The 22,876-nt window shown below is 39.5% G+C and overlaps 1 protein-coding gene across 2 annotated transcripts in view; it reads left to right on the top strand.

Moving 5' to 3' along the window:
• EFCAB2 (EF-hand calcium binding domain 2) overlaps positions 1-16,150 on the top strand; it is a 29,709-nt gene extending 13,559 nt beyond the window's left edge. Inside the window, exons 2-7 of one of the 2 annotated variants that reach the window (XM_039697907.1) lie at positions 2,959-3,043; positions 8,812-8,884; positions 13,000-13,079; positions 14,713-14,755; positions 14,856-14,922; positions 15,903-16,150. In XM_039697907.1, the coding sequence (XP_039553841.1) occupies positions 2,959-3,043; positions 8,812-8,884; positions 13,000-13,079; positions 14,713-14,755; positions 14,856-14,922; positions 15,903-16,039 (485 nt within the window). In that variant the 3' untranslated portion in view covers positions 16,040-16,150. Of the gene's footprint in view, positions 1-2,958; positions 3,044-6,422; positions 6,496-8,811; positions 8,885-12,999; positions 13,080-14,712; positions 14,756-14,855; positions 14,923-15,902 lie in introns of both variants that reach the window. The other variant, XM_039697909.1, reaches the window with a different exon arrangement.
• Positions 16,151-22,876: the final 6,726 nt, after the last annotated feature.

The raw sequence follows: 22,876 nt of genomic DNA, 5'->3' as shown, positions 1-22,876 counted from the left end.
GTCGGCAGAGACCTCAGGGGTTTCCTCACACCTGCCCGTAGCCACAGCCTAGTACTATGGCAAGAGGATGCAGTAATTAATAAATAATAAGATATCCACATGCATATGGGAGCAATTCCATCCTTGACACTGTATATTGTTTTTCTAGGTAGTAGAATAAGTGAGTGGGATCTTTTTCTGTCAGAGCGTGGGTATTTCTGTCCTGAAAAACTGCTAGAACATGGTCCACAGGGCAACATGAAACTTTCATTGATCTACCTGTGGTGGAGAGTCTCCTTGTACAGAACTATCTCAGTATATTAAAGCACCACATCCACTGAGTTAACTGTGTGTCTGATCTCTTGATGCCCCTCTTGAATAGATAATTTTAAAACTTTACCCATTTCTTATCCTAGAGTTGGAATGCATGTACTTTTCCCCCACAAAGAGTGGTTTAGAGTGAATTGTAGAATTTTCCAGATAAACAGCTTTGCCAACCTGAACTATGTTGAACATCTTTGGCTTTAATTCCTGGAGGGAAGTCAACAAATTTAGCTAGTAGCTTATTACATGTTTACTCATCTCATAGAGAGTCTTTGAGAGGACAACAGTATATTAGGTTTTCTTCCAGGGATATTGCTCTTAGTCACAACTTCCTCTCAGTTCTTGGAAGAGATGATAGATTATCTTGTACTTAGGTTAAATCAAGTTCACCTCATTTCAGGACTTTTCTTTATCAGGTCTCTTCAGAAGGTAAGATTAAAGTATACTGTCTTCATGGAAGAGAGCTTGGAAAGGTTGGATGCCTACAGAGTACCAGCACTTAAAATCTCTCCCTGCCTTCTCTTGGCTAATTTTTATTTCTATGGAAGTCTCATACATCATGCCAAGAATATACAGCTATAAATATTCCTTCAATGTTTCTCTATTTCAAGTTGCAGTGTACAATTGAAGTGCCTGATGTCAAGAACTAAACTCTGAGTCTACATGGGAGATGTGATGGAAGACTCTTTGAAATAAGCAGTAAGCAAAACCCCATCAAATTTAGCACTTTAAGAGTCTTTAGGGACTTTTCCACAAGGAATCAGGTCCACTTAGATTTAACTATGGGCTTGGTTTTTAAAAAATAATTAAATGTGGATTTTACTGGTGCATAGGCAGATAAAAGGTAGGCATTATTGTCAGCCTGTGGAAAGAATACAGTTTGTCCTGTGCCTGGGGATTGCACAGGACTCCTCATCCTCAGTGAGCATCCATTGCACACATATCTGCCCATGCTTCCATCAGGGGCATAAAGTCAGGGAGAGAAATACAGGATATGTTCCTGCTTATCTTCTCTTTGTGTATCCTCTGGGGACTTCAGTACCAAATGCAGATGGAAAGCAGCAGGCAGCTGTAGCTTTATGGGGGGATGCACCTCTCTTCTACTTGCAGAAGAGGTTCCTTATATCTGGGTCAATCCACTGCTGTGTTGAAGTGCTTGTAGCCTGTGATGGGCTGGCCTTGGCCAGCTGCCAGGCACCCTCTGCAGCCTCTCTCTGCCCTCCTCTACTGCACAGGAGGAAAAACCACAATAAAAAAGCTCATGGGTCAAGATAAAGAAAGGGAGATCAGAAAGCCAATGTGATCTCATCATTCAGCTATGTTCAGTTCTGATACCCTTTGTCAGCAAAATGACATTTCTGTCATGAGGGCAAGAAAGCAAATGAAAAAAATGATTGCACACTACAGCCCCAGGGGTTCCCAAACTATTGGGACTGTGGAAAACTAGGTATGAATTTGTTATGCCTGTAGAAAACAGATCTGGTGGCTTAATGTTGGCCTGAGCTGCTCAACATCACTTAACACCGCATTAGCTAAAGAAGGAAATGTATTGTCTTCTAGAGGAGAGCTTTGTTTTACTTATTATATTTAAAATACAGAAGACAAGTCTGAAAATGAGAAAACAAGTGTCCCTCATACCAATCTCAATTTGGCTGTCATTCAGATTTTCCCTCTGGAACCTCTGTGGAGGCTTGGGGGCTAACTTAAGAAATGCTGCCTCCTGGGAGCTGGTTTGCAAAACAGAGTTTGGGGTTGTAGTTAGCCACAGGGACCAAGAAGTCAACTTCATGTCACTTTGCTTCCTATATTCTGTCATTTGGAGTCAAACTAATAAATGGGCTACCAGTTCACTATTTTTTTTACTCTGGCTTTCTTTCCAGGGAGATTTGCTTTTGAGATAGACCCATTCCTCTCCTTATATTTTTATCTTCACAATTTATTTCCTGGTTCTTAGTGTGCCCCAAGAATGCAATTTCTGGCTTATGTGAGATATATCTGTGATAACGTGTGGTTCTTCTTTCCCCATTCTTTGAGACTGAGATATAGAAAGCAAATGTAGCAAATTACTCCTTCTCCTTTGCTGAGATTGTCCTTCTTTTTCAAACTCTTACTATGAATTATTTACCATGAACCACATTCACTGTGCACAGATCTTATACATCTTATCTCTTTATCCCTGGTTCTCAGCTTTTCATACATTATGACTAACTGAGTGGACACGAGAGCACTTGCTTTCCTGGATGCAGGAACCTGGATGAAGTGACTGAGCCCCATCTCAGGGCAAGCGTGGGCCAATGTTTGCTTTGCTCCTTCCACTGGCACAGTGACATCCAGGAAGGGCTCAGGCCTGTGGTCCAGAGTGAGCTGTGGCACACTCTGGGCAGGGTCCACACCTGGGCAGCTGTGTGTTCATACAGCTGAGGCATACCATTGCCAGCAGACTTGGTGTAGCTGCAGAGCCATAGCAAGGCAATATTACTAATATAAATCACAGATCCTGCATTTAGAGTGGAGGTTTTTCATACTTCTGCAAAGTAACTCTCCTGTCTGCTCTTTATCAGTTTTGGTGTTTCTGCTGTCATAAGTCTCAAATTTTAAATATATTATTTGTAACAGCTCAGTGAATCATTCTTTTTCTTATGTTTCTTTTTGCAGATGGCCTAGTAGCTGAAATTGAGAAAAAGATTACAGAAGCTTTTGAGGTGTTTGACCGTGAATCCAATAAAACAGTGGATGCCAGGTTTGTAAATACATTCACAAATATATTACAGAATTTCAAAAGAGATAAACAGCTCCCTAAACTGGCATCTGCTTCACCAGAAAATGTAATAGAAGCAGTTCTTTTGGCCCTGTTTGGAGTATGTTCATAGTGGCTTGACCTTGGATGGATGCCTAAAAATTCCTGTATGCTTTTATTCTGATATTTTTAAAGTTTGAATATTTGACAGCGCTACTTGAACTTAATTTTAAGAAAAACATTCATACCTGTATAACTTATGTTATAATATGCATAAACCACATGTTTATGTCTCAGGGAACAGGTTCTGAAGTTATAAGCTGTTGTCATGAAAGTTTACTGGAGTAGTTTTTCGTATTTACAATTACTATTTTCAAAAGAATATACTTTTAATTATAAATCAGTTATTGAGTAGAAACACTACAATGGAGTGTGAGAACTGGTGAAATTGTTGTCATTAGACATTCTGCATGAAGACTTGAAAAATATATTTAAACATTTCTAACAGCTTTTCTATATTACAGAGAGGAAAGGGAGGTGCAAAATATTTATGTGATGGTTGTAACAATGCATGCTTACTAATCCCCCTAAATTTTAGAAATTGCAGGTATTTCATAGAAGTAATGGTTTTTCAGCTATACCCAGTGGGGAGAATATCAGGATATATCTCCATACTCTGTATAGTTGCTGTTCCCTTGCCCGTGGGGCTCTGTAGGGGAGAGTGATCTCTTAAATCTCTTGGTCCGTGCCCAGGGAGGAGCCTGATGCCGGGGGCTGGGACTGTCCCGGTGCCCCCTGGTGCCCTGCTCCTGGCTGGGCAGTAGGATGGGCCCTGGCTGCCCTGGCCCTGTACCACCCCCAGCCCTCACTGTGTCATGGCATACTCACTGCTTGTTTGTTTGTCATTTACATCTGCAGTCTTGGCTAAACAGCTGTAGAACCTTCTGCACTTCTCACTCCATTATATATGGATATACAGCTTGGGAGCATGTTACAACAATGAAATGATACAAGTAGACTTTAAAAAATGTATTCATTCAGACAGGGAACATCCAAAAGTCTATTTAATGTAGTAAATACTCAATTTCACATTAATTTTTTTGTAGTACAGATACAGACAATTAACAAAAACTTATTTTCTAATTATTCCTAGGTTCATATTGCAGGGCTGTATCACAAATCAGGTTATTAATGGCTGATTATCTTGTATCAGAAGGTGGCAGCACAGCACAATTCTTAACCACAATTGTAGCTGTATTTGTATTAATGCCTGAAATATCACATATCCGTGAAGAATGAAAAATAATACTGGTTTGACAGGCCAGCATTGGTATTCCATGACTCCTAGTTCAAATTAGTAAGAAATTAAGCATGAGGAAGATGGTATTTTTTCATGCATATTTCATGTCCCTCAGTCAAGGACTCTTGTGATATTGCAAATCTTGTCATTGAAAGTGTTATATGCAAGGTGAAAACCATGACCCAAAATTTTCATTGCATCTGTGTTACAAAACTTGTAACCTTGATTTTAACTATCATTTTTGTATTCTAGTACCTACACAGCAGAAACTGCAGCTGCTGAACTAAGTGAGAGGAAGGGGCTGGGAGCAAAATAGTTTCCTATTTCCTTCCAGGTCCTTTAAACTCCATGTTATTACCAAATGGGTCCTGACTTTTTTTACCACAAGCACTTCAAGCAACATCCTCGTGCTGGCATGCAGGCAGACTGCCAGATAGAGCATCCAGCAGTGCCAGATTTTGCAGACTCTTCCAGGGTCTGACTTACCTCAGTCACATCACAGTTCTGCTGGGTGTGAGTGAAGTGAGGCAGGAGGGTGATGGCAGCATTCCCATCCCTGGCAGTCTGTGAGAGCAGAAATAGTGTGGGACAACAAGGAGGCAGGATTTGCTTTGGTGGAGGCAGGGAATAGTTACAAGTAGCTGGAAAATATGAGGGCGTACAGGAGTGAAAACAACAAATGCAATATTATACAAACTAGAAGTAGGATGCATGGACAAGGATTATGTCTAAATGAGTGACCTTCCTGAGGCCATTGGCCATTCACACCCACAGGGGCAGGGTCATTTGAATAGATGGTTTCATTTCAGAACACATGGATGTGTGAGATTGGGTTGTGCTCTGTAACTAGTTTTGTGCAGCCAGCCTTTTTCTCTCTTTTGTCTATTGTAGTGCTTCTCACATGTTTTCAGTCAGGATGGGAACTCCTTGGGACCAGTCTGAGAAGGTCATAGATTTATACATATAATTTTGCATATGCTTGGTGTGCTGCATTCAGGGCCTTACTATTGTAAGAGGATTTTACAAAGATCATTCCTCCTTGTATCTACCATTTTTTTTGGGCAATCTGATTTTTGCACAAAAAGGAAAAATTTACCACTGGTCAAGATGAAGGAACCACAGAGGTTTGGATCATGGGAACCACCAGCACTGTGGATACATATTCAAATGTGCCTAAATTCTGTGTTGTTGAATTAAATTGTAAGTCACAAACTATATTAATGCTTCTGTTATTTTGTTTTTAATCATACAGTAAGGCTCAGTAAAGCTTTATTACAGCCTTACAATAATTTTGTTTCTAGTCTGTGACGTTGTTCATCTTGGACTACTTTGAGGCATTGCCAGTTTAGTCAGAATTTTATTTAGAGCCTCAGAACAGCTGCACCAGGTTCAGCAGTAAATGCAAGCTATGAATATATTTACGGCATAAACAGAGTGGTGATAAGCCACTTTGTTGCTCTGTTTGACTCTGAGAGCACAGCATGGACATAGCAGGGCTGCCTTCTTCCTCACCTTTTGTAATTGTTCTTTAATGCAGTTAGAATTTGTATATTTATAGCATTTAATAGAAGTATGCATTTTATTTGTTACTTTGCATCTCAGTAGATTTCCAAGTGATTTGTTAACTACATATATATATATATATATACTTTACTGAAAATAAGCATTGCAATTAGAGAACAGCAATGTAAAAGTAACTTGCACACAGTACAGTGCAACACAATAGTAAAGAAATTTTTTTGGAAATGGTAAGAACAATTTCAAGGAGCTTCAGAATATTTGATGTCTGAAAAAGTAGACATTGCTTACTGAGACATCATCTTAAAATTCCACATAGATTTTTTTGTGCTTTTATGTTCACACTCCTGTGTTCAAGCTCTGAATTGGTATCTGTATTCTCTATAGTCTTGTTCTGCAGACTTTATTAATAAAGATGTTTTCTTTCTTTCTTTCTTTCTTTTTCTTTCTTTCTTTCTTTCTTTCTTTCTTTCTTTCTTTCTTTCTTTCTTTCTTCCTTCCTTCCTTCCTTCCTTCCTTCCTTCCTTCCTTCCTTCCTTCCTTCCTTCTTTTCTTCTCTTTCAGGGAGATTGGTTGCATTATCAGATCATTAGGTTGCTTCCCAAATGAGGCAGAAGTACAGGAACTGCTTGCAAAGGTAAATGTTTGGATCTGTTGTATTTTCTTCAGTCTTCAACTTGAACAAGTTTGGCCCTTCTGTCTTGCTGAATGGGAAACCTAAATTCTTTTCCAAGATGTTGGAAGTGTAATGGAAGTGTTTCCAGCAGACAGACAGTCTTGGAGGTTGCCCTGAAGCAAATCTTTAGACTGATGAGGTAACAATGTTGATGGGTTAAAATGAGGAGTCTTGGACTCTTTTTTACCCAAAGGGGGACTGTGATACTCTGCCAAGATGGAGGGACATTTATAGAAAATGGAGGAAAAACTGACTGATGAAAAAGAATGTCCTAAACCTCAGTCAGATATCCAAACTCTAACCATCTCATTCTTCTGGACATGCCATGGAAACACATTGCATGGTTAGGCAGTAAAAATTAGTTCTTGAGCAGGTGTTATTCCAAAAATACCAAAAATACTCAGAGGGAAAGCCTGCCATTTTTTGAACTAGGTCCTGTTATTGCTATCTTACAGCCAGACCTTTCAACATTCTGTCCTTCATGAGGTCTTTCTCAGTCTTAAGATCTCTGAGTTATAGGTGAGAATCTTTTCTTACTTGATTGCTTAAGCTTGTAAATCAGGCTTCAGGACATAAAATATCACACGACCTAGTGGTGCTCTCATTCTCCCAGTGGTAGGTAGTTGTGAGGTAAGGAAATTAATCACATTTCTCCACACTCTTTTCCTCCTTACATCATGCTTGTAATAGAAAAGTGGTGTGCTGGTGCCTTGGCACAGTGTGATTAATAAATGGGATAAAGAAGTGGGAAAGAGACTTCACATTCTTTTTGCAAATGGGCATGATGCTTTAAGGAGTGAACAGTGCTGGAGCTGAGAGGTGGGGAAAGGATTTTTCTCCTATTCTTGTGTAGGTCAGGATACTGTGAACTGATGTCTCATACTGTTTTCTTCCTGCTCCAACAATAATTTGGATAGTTGCAGTAATAGTCTCTCCTCACTAGGCTTGTCTGGCCTCTTGTAGATCTGAATTTAGTGTGAGAAGTCTTGCACTAAGTCTTGTGAAAATGATGCAGATGCTTCACATGAGGAAGTGCAAAGAACCACTAGAGGAGAAAGCTCTTTTCACATGATTCTGCAATCTGTCTGCTCTGGTTCTGTACTCTCAGAACCAGACTGTCCCAGCTCCCACTGACAAACAAGACAAAATGGAAAGAGAAATTATGGTGCTTAATATAGATGATATTTTTAGTGTCCCACAGTGACTCTTTACAGCAAATGAACAGTGCAACTCCTCCATGAAGATATGGATTGGAGAAACTGGGATGCTTTGACAACCCTGTTCAAGTCCAGGGGAACCAGGAGAATTTAAGGCCTGCCTCATCCTCTGGAAGAGATTCAACTTACTTTCCCCCCCCCCAATTTTCAATGTTACTCAAAAAATGTGAGATAAGTAATATATGAGAAGTACAGTGCAATATAATCACAGGGTAGAAGATTCTTGAGATACGACAGGTATGAAAATGCTGATTGTAAGAATATTAAAGCACAAATACTGCAAGAAGAAAGAATATATTCAGAGTGATGGTTAACCTTAAAGAACACTGCACTGGAAAATAAATAGCAACTAATGTTTCATGGTGCCTGTAAATGAAGCTTTGGCATAGGTTTAGTACCAGAAGAACACTGTCTTCTTGTGGAACCCCTTCATATATTATGATAATCACAAACATAATTTATATAAGATCCAATTATAATTTGCTGTGGTAATATAATTGAATCTTAATTTAGATAAAGTAAAAATTGTGTCTGTTAGTCAGTTTTTAACCAAGCTATTTCCCCAGTATTGTTGCCTATTGTGAGCTGTGATTCATTTCTGTTTCGCACTTCTTGTGTCTCTGTCATCTCATCTTCCTATCAGCCTTATTGCTAAACTAGCACATGCTCCCATCACGTTATTAATATCTGCAAAATCAGCATTAATATAATTATGTTATCTCTATAAATTATCATATCATGTTTCTTATATTGCCTTATACTCAATTCTGTACTTAATATCATATCTCTAGGCCTACTAACAAAGAAGATTAAATGCTAAATGTAGAGATGGTGGAAACTTACCTAAGGGTTACTACAATGCCTGGAGTTCGGTACAGTGCTTTGCCTGGTAACTCTGGAAGATGTTTTTGTTTCTTTGTGTTTCAAGTACCCCAATGTTATGGCTGGGAGAACAGAAATACAAAACATAATAGGTGCTACAATACAGTTGTCTTCCTTCCTTCCTTCCTTCCTTCCTTCCTTCCTTCCTTCCTTCCTTCCTTCTTTTCTTCTCTTTCAGGGAGATTGGTTGCATTATCAGATCACTAGGTTGCTTCCCAAATGAGGCAGAAGTACAGGAACTGCTTGCAAAGGTAAATGTTTGGATCTGTTGTATTTTCTTCAGTCTTCAACTTGAACAAGTTTGGCCCTTCTGTCTTGCTGAATGGGAAACCTAAATTCTTTTCCAAGATGTTGGAAGTGTAATGGAAGTGTTTCCAGCAGACAGACAGTCTTGGAGGTTGCCCTGAAGCAAATCTTTAGACTGATGAGGTAACAATGTTGATGGGTTAAAATGAGGAGTCTTGGACTCTCTTTTACCCAAAGGGGGACTGTGATACTCTGCCAAGATGGAGGGACATTTATAGAAAATGGAGGAAAAACTGACTGATGAAAAAGAATGTCCTAAACCTCAGTCAGATATCCAAACTCTAACCATCTCATTCTTCTGGACATGCCATGGAAACACATTTCGGGGTTAGGCAGAAAAAATTAGTTCTTGAGCAGGTGTTGTACATCACATTCCAAAAATACTCAGAGGGAAAGCCTGCCATTTTTTGAACTAGGTCCTGTTATTGCTATCTTACAGCCAGACCTTTCAACATTCTGTCCTTCATGAGGTCTTTCTCAGTCTTAAGATCTCTGAGTTATAGGTGAGAATCTTTTCTTACTTGATTGCTTAAGCTTGTAAATCAGGCTTCAGGACATAAAATATCACACGACCTAGTGGTGCTCTCATTCTCCCAGTGGTAGGTAGTTGTGAGGTAAGGAAATTAATCACATTTCTCCACACTCTTTTCCTCCTTACATCATGCTTGTAATAGAAAAGTGGTGTGCTGGTGCCTTGGCACAGTGTGATTAATAAATGGGATAAAGAAGTGGGAAAAAGACTTCACATTCTTTTTGCAAATGGGCATGATGCTTTAAGGAGTGAACAGTGCTGGAGCTGAGAGGTGGGGAAAGGATTTTTCTCCTATTCTTGTGTAGGTCAGGATACTGTGAACTGATGTCTCATACTGTTTTCTTCCTGCTCCAACAATAATTTGGATAGTTGCAGTAATAGTCTCTCCTCACTAGGCTTGTCTGGCCTCTTGTAGATCTGAATTTAGTGTGAGAAGTCTTGCACTAAGTCTTGTGAAAATGATGCAGATGCTTCACATGAGGAAGTGCAAAGAACCACTAGAGGAGAAAGCTCTTTTCACATGATTCTGCAATCTGTCTGCTCTGGTTCTGTACTCTCAGAACCAGACTGTCCCAGCTCCCACTGACAAACAAGACAAAATGGAAAGAGAAATTATGGTGCTTAATATAGATGATATTTTTAGTGTCCCACAGTGACTCTTCTTTACAGCAAATGAACAGTGCAACTCCTCCATGAAGATATGGATTGGAGAAACTGGGATGCTTTGACAACCCTGTTCAAGTCCAGGGGAACCAGGAGAATTTAAGGCCTGCCTCATCCTCTGGAAGAGATTCAATTTACTTTTCCCCCCTCCCAATTTTCAATATTACTCAAAAAATGTGAGATAAGTAATACATAAGAAGCATAGTGCAATATAAGATTCTTGAGATACAACCGTGTAACATGTAAGAAAATGCTGATTGTAAGAATATTAAAGCACAAATACTGCAAGAAGAAAGAATACATTCAGAGTGATGGTTAACCTTAAAGAACACTGCACTGGAAAATAAATAGCAACTAATGTTTCATAGTGCCTGTAAATGAAGCTGTGGCATAGGTTTAGTACCAGAAGAACACTGTCTTCTTGTGGAACCCCTTCATATATTATGATAATCACAAACATAATTTATATAAGATCCAATTATAATTTGCTGTGGTAATATAATTGAATCCACTGTCTTCTTGTGGAACCCCTTCATATATTATGATAATCATAAACGTATCTTAATTTATGTAAGATGCAATTATAATTTGCTGTGGTAATATAATTTAATTTTAATTTAGATAAAGTAAAAATTGTGTCTGTTAGTCAGTTTTTAACCAAGCTATTTCCCCAGTATTGTTGCCCATTGTGAGCTGTGATTCATTTCTGTTTCGCACTTCTTGTGTCTCTGTCATCTCATCTTCCTATCAGCCTTATTGCTAAACTAGCACATGCACCCATCACGTTATTAGTATCTGCAAAATCGGCATTAATATAATTATGTTATCTCTATAAATTATCATATCATGTTTCTTATATTGCCTTATACTCAATTCTGTACTTAATATCATATCTCTAGGCCTACTTACAAAGATAAGATTAAATGCTAAATGTAGAGATGGTGGAAACTTACCTAAGGGTTACTACAATGCCTGGAGTTCGGTGCAGTCTTCGCCTGGTAATTCTGGAAGATGTTTTTGTTTCTTTGTGTTTCAAGTACCCCAATGTTATGGCTGGGAGAACAGAAATACAAAACATAATAGGTGCTACAATACAGTTGTTATGGGAGCTGTGGATGTGCCCAAAGATAAGAAACTGAGTGAAACTCACAGAGTCTGAACAAGCAAATACTGTTACTGTGAAAAGAGGAGGAAATACAGAAAAATAAAAACATCAATGAGAAACAAGGTGTAGAACAGGAGTGAGCATGAAGAAGAGTAAGAAGTGTTAGAAATAGGATTAATTTTAACTGCTCAGGATGCTGCTGGATCTATAGAGACTCTGAAATGGAAACTGTTTGTTTCACATCAGAGGAAGCAGAGGTTGCTGATCACCTCCCAGGACAAGGTTTTGCCAGGTATTTTGTTACATCTTTTCAATCAAGCAAGCAGCAAAACAAGTGATTCTGTAATGGTAAAAGGTTCCATTTGGTTTAGAATGAAGTAGGCAACATCTTCATTTCCTTGCTGAAAATCCTTTCTGCTAGGCTCACCAAATAGAAGGGAAAATGTGTTTTTTCAAGCCAGTTTCCACTCTAAAGCAGCAAGACTGATGGCTGTCTTCTCTTAGCACCCAGCCCCCTTCCAGAACACTGGAAAAGAGCATGCTGCAGCAGTTGCAGCTTTCCATTTAGGCAACTGGATGTATCAGGAACTGCCCCAGCTCTGACCCAGCTCCCAGGAGGAAGATTCCTTACTAAGTTTTTCCTGGCTCAGTTAGAAGATTTCAAATCAGTGCCTGTTTGAGTTTTCTTTCAATCTCAGCTGTGTCTCAGGGGGCCTAGCAAGGTGTTGCTGCTGCCATGTGAGACCTCAAGGCATGCATCCAGTTTCAACACAGACAGCAACAGGCAAGCTCAATTAACAGGGTTCCTTTTGGGATCAAAACTTAAAATTTGCAGGGAAGGGATGCACCCCAATGACAGAGAGTGGTTTTTACCATATTGCTTATCTCCCATGGAAGTATAGGAAGGCAGTGAGAATGCTGCTAGACGTCCCCAGTGTTTTGGGACTAATTTGTTTGCTTTTTTTGGGTAGCATTTTATAGGCTGCCTTATGGCTGTTTTGGTCCTGACTCAGTCTGCCTGCCTCTCTGGTCCTTCCCCTGACAACTCTCTTTAACTTTCTTTCATGAAACAAGAAAGCAACAAATTCCATCATTAAGGTGCACTTGACTGGAGCTATATCCAAACTAGCCATTAAATATGCCCAGAAATATCCTTGGGTGTTGAAGCCAGCAGGCACAGAGCAGCTCATGCCCACCCTGGTAAATGCTTTATGCAGAGTGGCTGCACCAAGCATGCTGCTGGGGAGAAGTCCTTAAGGTCCAAGCCAGGATCTGCTGGGGGAAATGTTGGGTGGCACAGTTCAAAATCATGCCAAGGGAACGTGTTCATGGTTTACTGTAATGAGTGTTCACATTATACTGCTTGGGAAAGTTCCAGATCCTGATAGACTTTACTAGCATGGCTTGAGCCTGAATGTTTAAACCTCTGCTGAGTTATTGTGGCAGATAAGATCAGTTCCTCAGTGTCTGGTTCCTTTGCATGAATGGTTTTGAAGCACAAGAGGGCAATATTGAGTTGCTGCAAGTGTCTAATAGCAGACCTGTATTTCCCTGGAATAGTAGCTGTTCCTTGAATCTCTTACTATTTGATCACAAGTCTTTCACTCAGATGTTACGGTGCCATGTGATATTAAAGATCTGATATAAATATTCAAAGTCTAATGTTGTAATTTTAATGCAGGGACCACCCCAATTTTCTGGTTTTTGGGTTAGTTTGCTAATGAGTCATATACCTTGCCACACTTAAGTTTTATTTTTAGATAGAAGTAGAAGAACCGGGTGGATTCGTTCATCTGGAAAAATTTCTTCCAGTGATGACAAAAGTTCTACTTGACAGAAGGTAATGGAAAGTGAATTTTATGTGTCTGTAGATTATTCCAGATTGATAGGGTTGATTCTGAAAAACATATCTACAGAAATTTTATGTAACTGGAAGGAGTATAGATCTTCTTTGTCCATTATACTCATTTTACATTAGCTATATAGATTTTGTTTCAAAATTAGTTAATCTACATTAAATTATGTTGTATTGGTGATATAAATAATACCAGCTTATAATAATAATTGTGATAGTATGTAGCTTTTGTATTTTTAATTGGAATCAGAATTGCTATTCAACACGCTTTGTGTACCTCTGAAATATTTTGTATGCAAATTAATGTCATAACTATTGCTTTCTCGGAACATATGAGTTACAGTTACTGAGAAGCACAGAGTGTTACAGTGTATTCTAAATAAGTTGTGTAAACAAGCTTCATATTCGTGTCTTAAAATGACTGCCAGGTACAGCTGAATGTATACAATTAGTGCTCATCTAAAAGTGGTCACAAAGGTGCACAGAAGTCTTTGCACATACACAGGGACTTGTGCTATTTTGACATTTTGCACTAAAGTGAGATCATTTACTAGGAGTTTATCTTTCATTTTAAAGATGGTCATCAAGGCTTTTGAGAAACTCAGTCTTGTCCAATCCCGAGTAGTTATTTTGCACACAGAGGGACTTTGGTAGGAGGGTGTTCTACAGATGAAGTAGCTGTGGCTCTGCACTGGTATTCACCCTTTCACAAAATGATGCCTTGCTGCTCTGAGCTCTCCTCCTCCTCCTCCTCCTCCTCTACACCCCCTTCGTGCAAACTCAAACACACACAAACACAAAAATACCCCCTGCACGCTTTCCCCAGGCAAGTGCAGGCTTGTCAAGACCCACTTCATCTTTTGGGGCACTGTGTCCATAGTTCACTTAAGCAATGGTACATGAGATTTGGATCATAAAATCCAAGGCTTCTTCTTAGCACATTTGATTTTTAGATAGTAAAAGACTGAGGCGGGTCCAGACAAAGCAGTCAAGCAGTTAGAACCTTCTTGGATTCAGCTCCTTCTCTTTAGTATTCTGGGGGTTTGGTGAGAGCCTGCTGGGATATGGAAAGTCTCCATTGCTGCACTGAGCTTGCTTTCCTGCTCTGAAATCAAGCATGCATATGCATGCACAAACGTGCCCAGTTCTCCCCTCTCTCTGAAATTGTTAGTGACAGACCTTTTATAGCTACCAGCCTACTTTGCTCATCATCAGCTCATTAGGCTGCCCAAGTCCCACTAGGTGATCTGTTGCCTAGCTACCAGCCTACCTGGACAAAACTTTGTTTTCTTGGTTTGTCCATTTTTGTTCAGTGCATTGGCTTTGTAGAATGATTCATCTGTTGCTGATTCCTACTAACCCACCAAGCCAGCTCAGGCATGCAGAAGACATTCATCTGGTTCCTCATCACAAGGGAAATTAAACAGTTGTACAACAAAAGATGTAAGAGTTAAATATATGGACAGTTCCAAAAGGTCAGGCTGCAATTAAATGTTTGATAGACAAAACTTAGTAAATTCTCATGGAATATAAGCCTTCCTTTCCCTTAGTACTCATATTTAGTTTTTTCAGAACACTGGCAAACAGTAACTTAACTTTTCTGATTCCATGGTTTCAGATTCCGACCTATTCCAGAAGATGTTATTCTACATGCATTTGAGGTCTGTAACAAAATATTCAAGTACCTAATTGCTGGGAAGAAGTTGCTGCTTTTTGATACAATAAGCTTAAAACCACAAGATTTATTCTTTTTCTTTAAAGGCTTTGGATAAGAATAAATGTGGATATATTACCAAAGAAGACCTAGTCAAACATTTGACTGAAGAAGGTAACATGACTTTTGTAATATCAGTATTTAAGTAAAAAGCATTGCATATGTATATGGCACCTTGAAGTCCTTACCCTGTAGGCCAAAACCTGCAAAAGTAGATTCATTGTCTTCAAACAATGCTGTTGCTGTGATGAGTGGCTGCAGACTGGGACATTTCACTGGTCAGTGATGCAGGGAAAGAGCATTTATCTGCCTGCTTGCAGACATTATAGAATAGAGATTTTTATTCTTATCCTTATTTGTAATTCAGTCATGTCTGGATATTTTGTGATTCTGTGCACACCTCTGTGCTCACTAAGTATGTGACTCTTTTGCTGTCCTGTAAAATTGCAGCTTAGATTTCCGGATGTTTCAGTGGTTTCAGTGCTCATTCATTCTTTCATTATCTTGATCTTAATTCTAGAGCTGCATGCAAACAAAGAGATTCAAAGACGAGATTTAAGTTGTACACTCTGTAATCCTCAATATCTCTTGAAGAGCCTGCTTTTCTTGTGTGGCTGACTCATGCCCACCTGCCTCATGTTCAAAAGGGTGTGCAGGTTTTGTGCAAGACCTAGCATCAGATGGTAACCTGGTTTTCTGAGGGATGAAGTAGGCCATCAACAGCTTTGAAGAGAAAAACCAGAAGTCTTTCATGATGTGAATACAAGTGCAAGGATAGCCAAATGAGAGATAATAATTCTAATGTACATAGGAGAAAAATTGACAAAAATGGTTGTTTCAAAATCCATGGCAGAGAGGAACAGGCTGTTTTGGTGTTTGTGAACTAGAAGGTCAGATAGGTCCAGATCGTCTGTCTCCTTCTTGCTTACTTGGTGTGCAGGACTTACACTGGCAAAAGGGAAGGAATAAGATACTTAGTTTTGTTCCCTTTCTCCCCTGTGTGAGAATCAAAAGGAGATCCTTTCAAGGGAAAATTTGTCAGTCCTTGAAAGGATACTTACCAAGATAAAATGTTATTCTGTGCTGTCTTTCAGGTGAGCCCTTTACTCAGGAGGAGATGGAGGACATGCTTGCCGTTGCTCTAGATCCAGAAACAGATACTCTTCACTACAGAGATTACCGTACAAAGCTGGTAGTAGATGAAACCAAGACCTTCCCTTTTAATGTCTGAGATGCCTTTTGGTAACAGCACTGTGGCTTGACAGATAGTTGAAATATGTATTTTAATGTATAACAAAGCTCAGCTTGTGACTTGGTGCTTATAATTAAAATGAAATCTGTGTAGTTATGTTTCCTTGGATTCTGTGTATGTGCATATATATATATATATATATATATACACACACACATATAAAAATATATTCACACCTGGAAAAAGAGATCTTGACAGAAATACTGTGTAACATCTGGAAAAGAAATACTGGAATTTTGTTGGAAAATAGCAGGAAAATAATGTTAATGAAGTCAAGAAATAACTTTGATTGTTTTTGAAAAACTGAGAAAATGAGACCTATGAAAACACATAATAAGCAGGTAAGTGAGTATCTTAAGGTGACTAATACTAACAAGATGAATCTTTTATATTTAACTGTAGTCTTTTTTATGTTTAACTAATAAGGAAGCAGGTAGGTTACACCTTTTGAAATAATATAATAGAGCAAATAAACTTTCTATAATTTCTAGTGTTTTTCAAGTATTTGTGTTTTGTTACCATAGGCAATTGAACTGGACTAGCTAGTTCCAATTTATATTATTAATCTGCTGACATGGTATTTTACTTTCATTTTAAACATGCAGAGAACACTCCAACCATTTCCGTTGTAAACCTAATCCTTGAGAACATTTTGGTTCTTATAGGCAAGGAACAGTTCCTCTTTTGTAACCAGCTTGAAAGTCAGTAATTTAAACTCTTCAAAATTTAGGATCGCAGGATGAGAATTTGATTTTCATAAACTGATGAAGCACCATTTTTGGAAAGGTGTTAGTGTAGAATGGATGTCTCAGCTTTTCCTGCTAGCAGACCACCACAGACCTCACAGCTCTTCTTATTTCCTGATTGATAATTTTCTGTTACTGTACTGCTGTTCTTTAATTTGAGTTCTAGTTCTTTCCCCTTGAGTTCTTGCTGTACATAATCTTCTAACATGTGACCAGCAGCTGATGAGTTCTCAGCTTGTAGGAGATTCTGTGTTTTGCTCCTCAAAAGTAGCATCTTGTACTTTGTACTCCACCCCATTTCTGTTTTACTACTCTTTATCAAGTTTGCTTTCCTCCTGTACTATTTTCTACCCCTCCTTTGTTCCATCTGCATATTCCAGCTGTGTGTCATCCACAGCCTTCATCAGCTGATGAAATGTGGGGAAGACTGACACAGAGGGGCACTGAGTGCCTTACTCCCTGTCATGCCTATCTAGTGGCAGTGCTGAGAACAGAGCCTAGGACCCCTCCTCATAACAGGTCTTTTGTCCTACCCATTTGTTTCCTTTGCACTGGAAGCTCAGACAAACTGTTTTCCTGCACAGCTAAAAGTGACCTGCTGTGCTTCACAAAGAAGAGATTGTGAACTCAAGCTGTCTTTCACTGATACTTGCTTAAACAGCAAGACAATAAAGAATTAATGCAGGTAGACAACATTTGCCCAGTTCTAAGGTGCATCTGGGAAACATTGTTGCACTGCTCCTAAGACTCAGCAATGCACTCCGGTTAACACATTTACTGTGTGTTCCAACTTCATTGCCAATGAGATGGAAAAACAAAGGCTATCATTAGTGTTACACTGGGGGAAGATACAAGCTTTTGAAGATTGAAGCAAAACCAACAAAAGCCTATTAAGAAAATACATTTTTATTAGTCTTTTTCAATCTCTCTTTCAAAGCTGAAATTATTTTCTCTAGACGAATCTTTCTTCCCGTTGATGTGGAAGTGTGTTATACTGGATTTCTGACACAGGTGGTGTGAGTACAAGTTTCATTCATATGCAGTCTTGGAGTTCCTGTCAGTGTCATCTTAGATATCAGCAGGAAGATGATTATTTCAGGATATAATTTCATAGCTCCCAATGTTCCAGAGAGGGCACAATTTGTTTCAAGTGGTGTTTCCCCAGAGGCTGCCTCAGTTGTTGCTGTGTCAAATCAGGATGTCCACATACAACACTGTTGCCATTTATAGTGCAGATAGGAGATTAACATGCATTTTTTATAATATATATAATTTTTTATTTTACAGTCCTCAAGTGCAAGGAAAGAGGGTATTCTGGCAATTAAAAAGTGGGATTGTGATTGTGTCTGAATTTATTGTACGGCAGTTCTTCCAGTTCCATTTTCTTATAACTGTCCCCAGGAAAGATATGTGCAAACAGGACAGACAAAAGCAGTCTTCTCTTTGAGCATAAGTAAGCAAATTTTATTGCCCAGAGAGTTTCCAAACTGGGGGTGAAAGAACTGTCAAGAACCTATCTCAGGCTCTGTAGGATCCTAAAACCTGAGTGCGCTCTGCCAGCTAGGCTGAGATAGAGTGATGTGACAGGCTCGTGAAGCAGCTGCCCCGTGGGTCACCCCAGAGGAGGCTGAGCAGTGGCCACACAAGGCTGTTCCCTTGCCTGTGCCTTTCGTGATTTGCAGCCCATGGCCACCCATTTCCCCATGGTGGTGGCAGGCTGCATGAGGGACTGTGTGCCTTGCTTCTCTGTGCTCCCTGGGGATGAGCAGGGACCCCTACCCTAGGGAAAGGGAGAGGAGAATTAGGGAACCATTTTGGTGAAAATAAAACCCCTCTTTGTTTCTAAATTTGAAGGGAAAATATGTTACTTTGTCCTCTTCTTTGAGGTGAACAAATTGAACTGCTGAGTGGTGTTGAGCTGTCTCTTATGACATGCCTCTCCCTGCTGGCACTTTTGCCTCTTCTCTCAAGATAGGAACCAAGGCAATGGACTGGAACAAAAGGACAAATCTCCAGGGAGGAACCAGTGTAGCATCTGGATTTCACAAAGGGACACAGAGCCAAGGCATTGAAGAAACTGGGCAAGTCAGAAGGTTTTTTGACCTAATTGAAGGAGGGAGAGGGAAGGAAACTCATTATCCAGATGTAAAAAAAGAAAACAAAATTAAAAGAAGAAGAAATCAAAGAAGCACACACTGGAAACCATCTACACATACAACTGAATCAGCAGGCTGTTTACATCACTGCTGTGAGTTGTAGGCTGGACAAGATTTTACTTGTTTACAATTTTAAGTAAGTTCAGCTGTGCCAGGGCATATCTGGTGTATAGTGGAGATCTCAGTCTTACTGATACTGTGGAGGAATTCTTCTAGCTGCTGAGCTTGTGTTTGGAAGTGCAGTTGCTAATATTCCAGGTAATACATTGCTTTTTGTGTTTCCTTCATCAGCTTTGAAGTTGCTTCTCCAAAACACCCTTCTCTCTGTTAGTGATAGTCCCATATATATTCACACCTGAAGACTTCAGTGTTTTTGCACTGCAGTGCATACCAATGTGATATTTGCAGCTGTTTGAGACTCTCCACTGGCTGTGGGTAGAAACAGAAGTTGCAGGACTTCCTCCACCAAAATGCTAATCCAGAATCAGAGCTGGGACTCCAAGCTGTTCATCTGTGCACCTCCACCCGTGATATCACACAGGTAAGAGCCTGTGAAATGTTCAGGCTCTTAGCTCTGTTTATATAAGAATTTGCTACCTTTTTCTCTTGTTTCAGTTGGTCTTTTCTCTTGGTTCTCTTATGTGTCATTTTTTAAATACAGTTGCATGATATCTTATGAGGATTGAAAATGCAGAAGAGTTTTGCTCTGCCCCACACTCCTGACAGCTCTCTGACAGCTGCCTGTATCAGGGTGGGATTTATCACTGATTCTAGACTTGTTACCACTGAAATCAGCATGGGCAAAGCCTTCACCACAGGCAACAGGAAGAGCCTGGGCCTTCAGTTTTATGGGGGAACGTGGCTGGGGATGCTGGAGTTCAGCCAAGGCTGAGATGGGCATGGGAAGTTAGGATGTCTTAGGTCCAGTAATACACTGTTATAATTGTGTAAAAGGGGGAGAGTAGTCTTGACAATGACAGGAGGTTGGCAGACAGGTTTCATTTTGAACTTTGTGAGAGGTATTGGAAGGTCACACAGTCTTTTGCTACCTGATCTTTTCCATGTATAAAGTCAGAGGAATTATAAAGAATAGGAGACAGGGAGTATCTTGCAGGGAGTATCAATACAAGTAGTATTGCCTACTTGTATTACTGACTTTTTGTATCACTAATTCTGATGTTTGCACAGTGTTTTGTACTATGATGGTCTGATTGAAATCAGTGCCTACAGACCTCCCTGTAACATAATTAATAAAGTTCTCAGCCTTCAAGTCTTTTGTCTCAGACTGTATGTTCAGGTTTCAAGTTCTAAACAGGTCAGTTCACATCAAGTATGTTTGTTTTTCATTGCACACAACTCTATTTCATAGTATCTCATGCCATGATAGGTTTGACTATAAAACTAACTATTAAAACATCTGCTCTTATTGTTGGAGAGTGTTTTTGGCAGGTCAGTACTAGGCATGGAGACTATGCTGATTTAAAAGCTAAAGAAAGATGTAGGTTGAAGCAAAGCAGATTCTCCCATTTAACCTATTTTGAATCCCTGGGGCTACTGTTTGGCTTAGTGTAGTTCTGAAAGCCAAGAAAATGTTACTCACTATGCTCAAAAGATTGATCACAGCATTTATGTCCTGAGGCCCAAATCCTAAAGCTCTTATTCAGAGAGAACTCCCATTGACTTCAAAGGGAATTCTGTCTACAGAAGAGCTTCAGGAATAGTGATGCACTGGCTCACAAGGCACTATAAAAACTTTTTAGTCTCTTTAAAGAAGACTTATCTGTCAAAGATCCAACAGATGTGTCCAACCAGCTGCAAGTCATGTCATTGAAGTGACCAAAACTGTAAAACCGTGGGTGTAAGTAGTTAATTCTTGTCTATAGTAATGCAAGCAAGAGTTAGCAAGAGTCAACAGCCCAAACTTTTCTATATTGTTCAAAGCACAAAAAGTGAAACTAGGCATGCTTCTGCATGGAGATGTAAAATTATATTTTCCTGCTATTATCCTGGAGACACTGCAGCCTTAAAAACACACACATGTTGCTTCTGTGTATTCATATACTAAACTAGTTCCTTTTATTCTGGGGTCTATTTCTTCTAGAAGCCTTTTAGAAGAGGCTTCCTTGTTGCAAATAACTGCCTAAATGGTAGCATAAAAAAATAGTTCAAAATAAGATGTTTCAAATAGAGGAAAGCCCTTGAATATTTGTTGTCAACAGCAGTCTCCTTCTTGCCAAGACAGCAGCATCCCCCAGTGCAGAACCAGCCCTAAGATTTGCCTTATGGTGTGCAGCCATGTCTGGCCCTGGACACCACCCTAGTGATTAAAAGAATCAGAGTGGAGTTCTACGGGTTTGAAGGGTTTCTAGAGGTGTGGTTTTGAGCTGATAATGCAAGAATTTGAAGCTCTCTGAGGTCTTCCACATCTGTGAGTTTTTCAAGTTTTATGCATTACAATGGATATTACAGTTAAGGCTGTATTTTGGTCCATTTGGAAACTGGTAGCAAAGACTGAAATTTTAATCCATAGTAACACAGCCTGGAAAAGCTTAGTAGTGCAGCTTTAAGGACTTTGTTCCAACTTTGTTGGAACACCTATTTGTGTAGTGAAGTTACACTCAATATTGCAGGGACTGAAGACACCCCACCATAACCAGTTTTCATGTGGTCTTAAACTGTTGCCTTGAGGAGCAATGCCATTCTTCAGAACTCCCACAAACACAGAGGTGCACTGAAATTCAATTCAAATTTAATGGAAAACTGAGAACCCGTCTCTAGTTCTTTGTGCTTTGTCAAAGTTGCAGAGATAGATTGTTATGCTGAATATGATGGTTTACATTGAGATCATGAAGGGAGAACTTTCTGAGAAGCTGTATAACTAGGAGTGGGAAGAAGACCATTCTAAATACAGGGCCCTTGACTCAATCTATTCAAGACAGAAAGAAGGCAAGAAAGAGAGAAAGGAGGAAAGAAAGAAAGAAAGAAAGAAAGAAAGAAAGAACTCTACCAGAGTCACAGTTTGTTGATGTTCAGGAAATGTTATGAGACGTATATTTGCCCAGGATAGCTATTATTCAGTGTACAGAGACTGGCTTAAGCCCCAGATTTAGCTGTGTGGATGCAGTTTGTTTCTATTGCTTGTCTCATCTGGAGGCACAATGCAATGCTGCTGTCATTCACCTTTTTATTACAGTAGCCCTCTGAGGCTCAAATGGGGAAAACCCCCAACAGTTTAGTCCAAGAACATCTAGCACAAAAAGCAGGGGACACGCAGAGGAAACCCAATTACTCTTTTTACAGCTTTTTTACAATTTATATTAAAAAGCCATGAGTTTTCTCTGTTGCTCTTTTGCCAAGATAGGTTTCTTTTAATGTCACACCAGAGTACATATCCTGGAAGAATATGTAAAAATACACTGGAAACAGAGGTAAAAGAAACTGCTGAGAGAATGTAAGCACTGGCTTTACCACACCAATGTGAAGAAAGAGGTTTGTCCTGTTTCCTCATTTCCTATTAGGGATGTGCATTGGGATTTCAGGAAGATGTTCTCACAAAACTCTTGTGGCTCTGATGGGGTAGCCATGAAGAAAAGTGGCACGTTGAAATGTGTTGTTTGCATTTTCTCATGTAAGACTGAAACTTTTTTTTCCATGTTTCAAACCACAAAGGGATGCAATATCTTTTAGCAAAGTAGTACAATGTGAGACACACTTGTTTGTGATATCTCTGTTTTCCTCTTCAAAAATGTACCGCCTCTCCAGCATAACTAGTGGATTAGTTGGAGTAGGGGATCTGCCACCAGAACTTAGTCTTCAAAACAGCTAAATGAACATTGGAGACAGTAGCATAAACTGCAGAGCTTAGAAACCCCCCCCCAAAACTAAGAGATAAATCTCTTTGTTTCTAATTCCCA

Source organism: Passer montanus, unplaced genomic scaffold (assembly GCF_014805655.1).
Source record: "Passer montanus isolate IOZ18808 unplaced genomic scaffold, ASM1480565v1 scaffold12, whole genome shotgun sequence".
NCBI lineage: Eukaryota > Metazoa > Chordata > Aves > Passeriformes > Passeridae > Passer > Passer montanus.
Note: the sequence above shows the minus strand (reverse complement) of the source record. Positions and strands in the feature narration are given on the sequence as shown.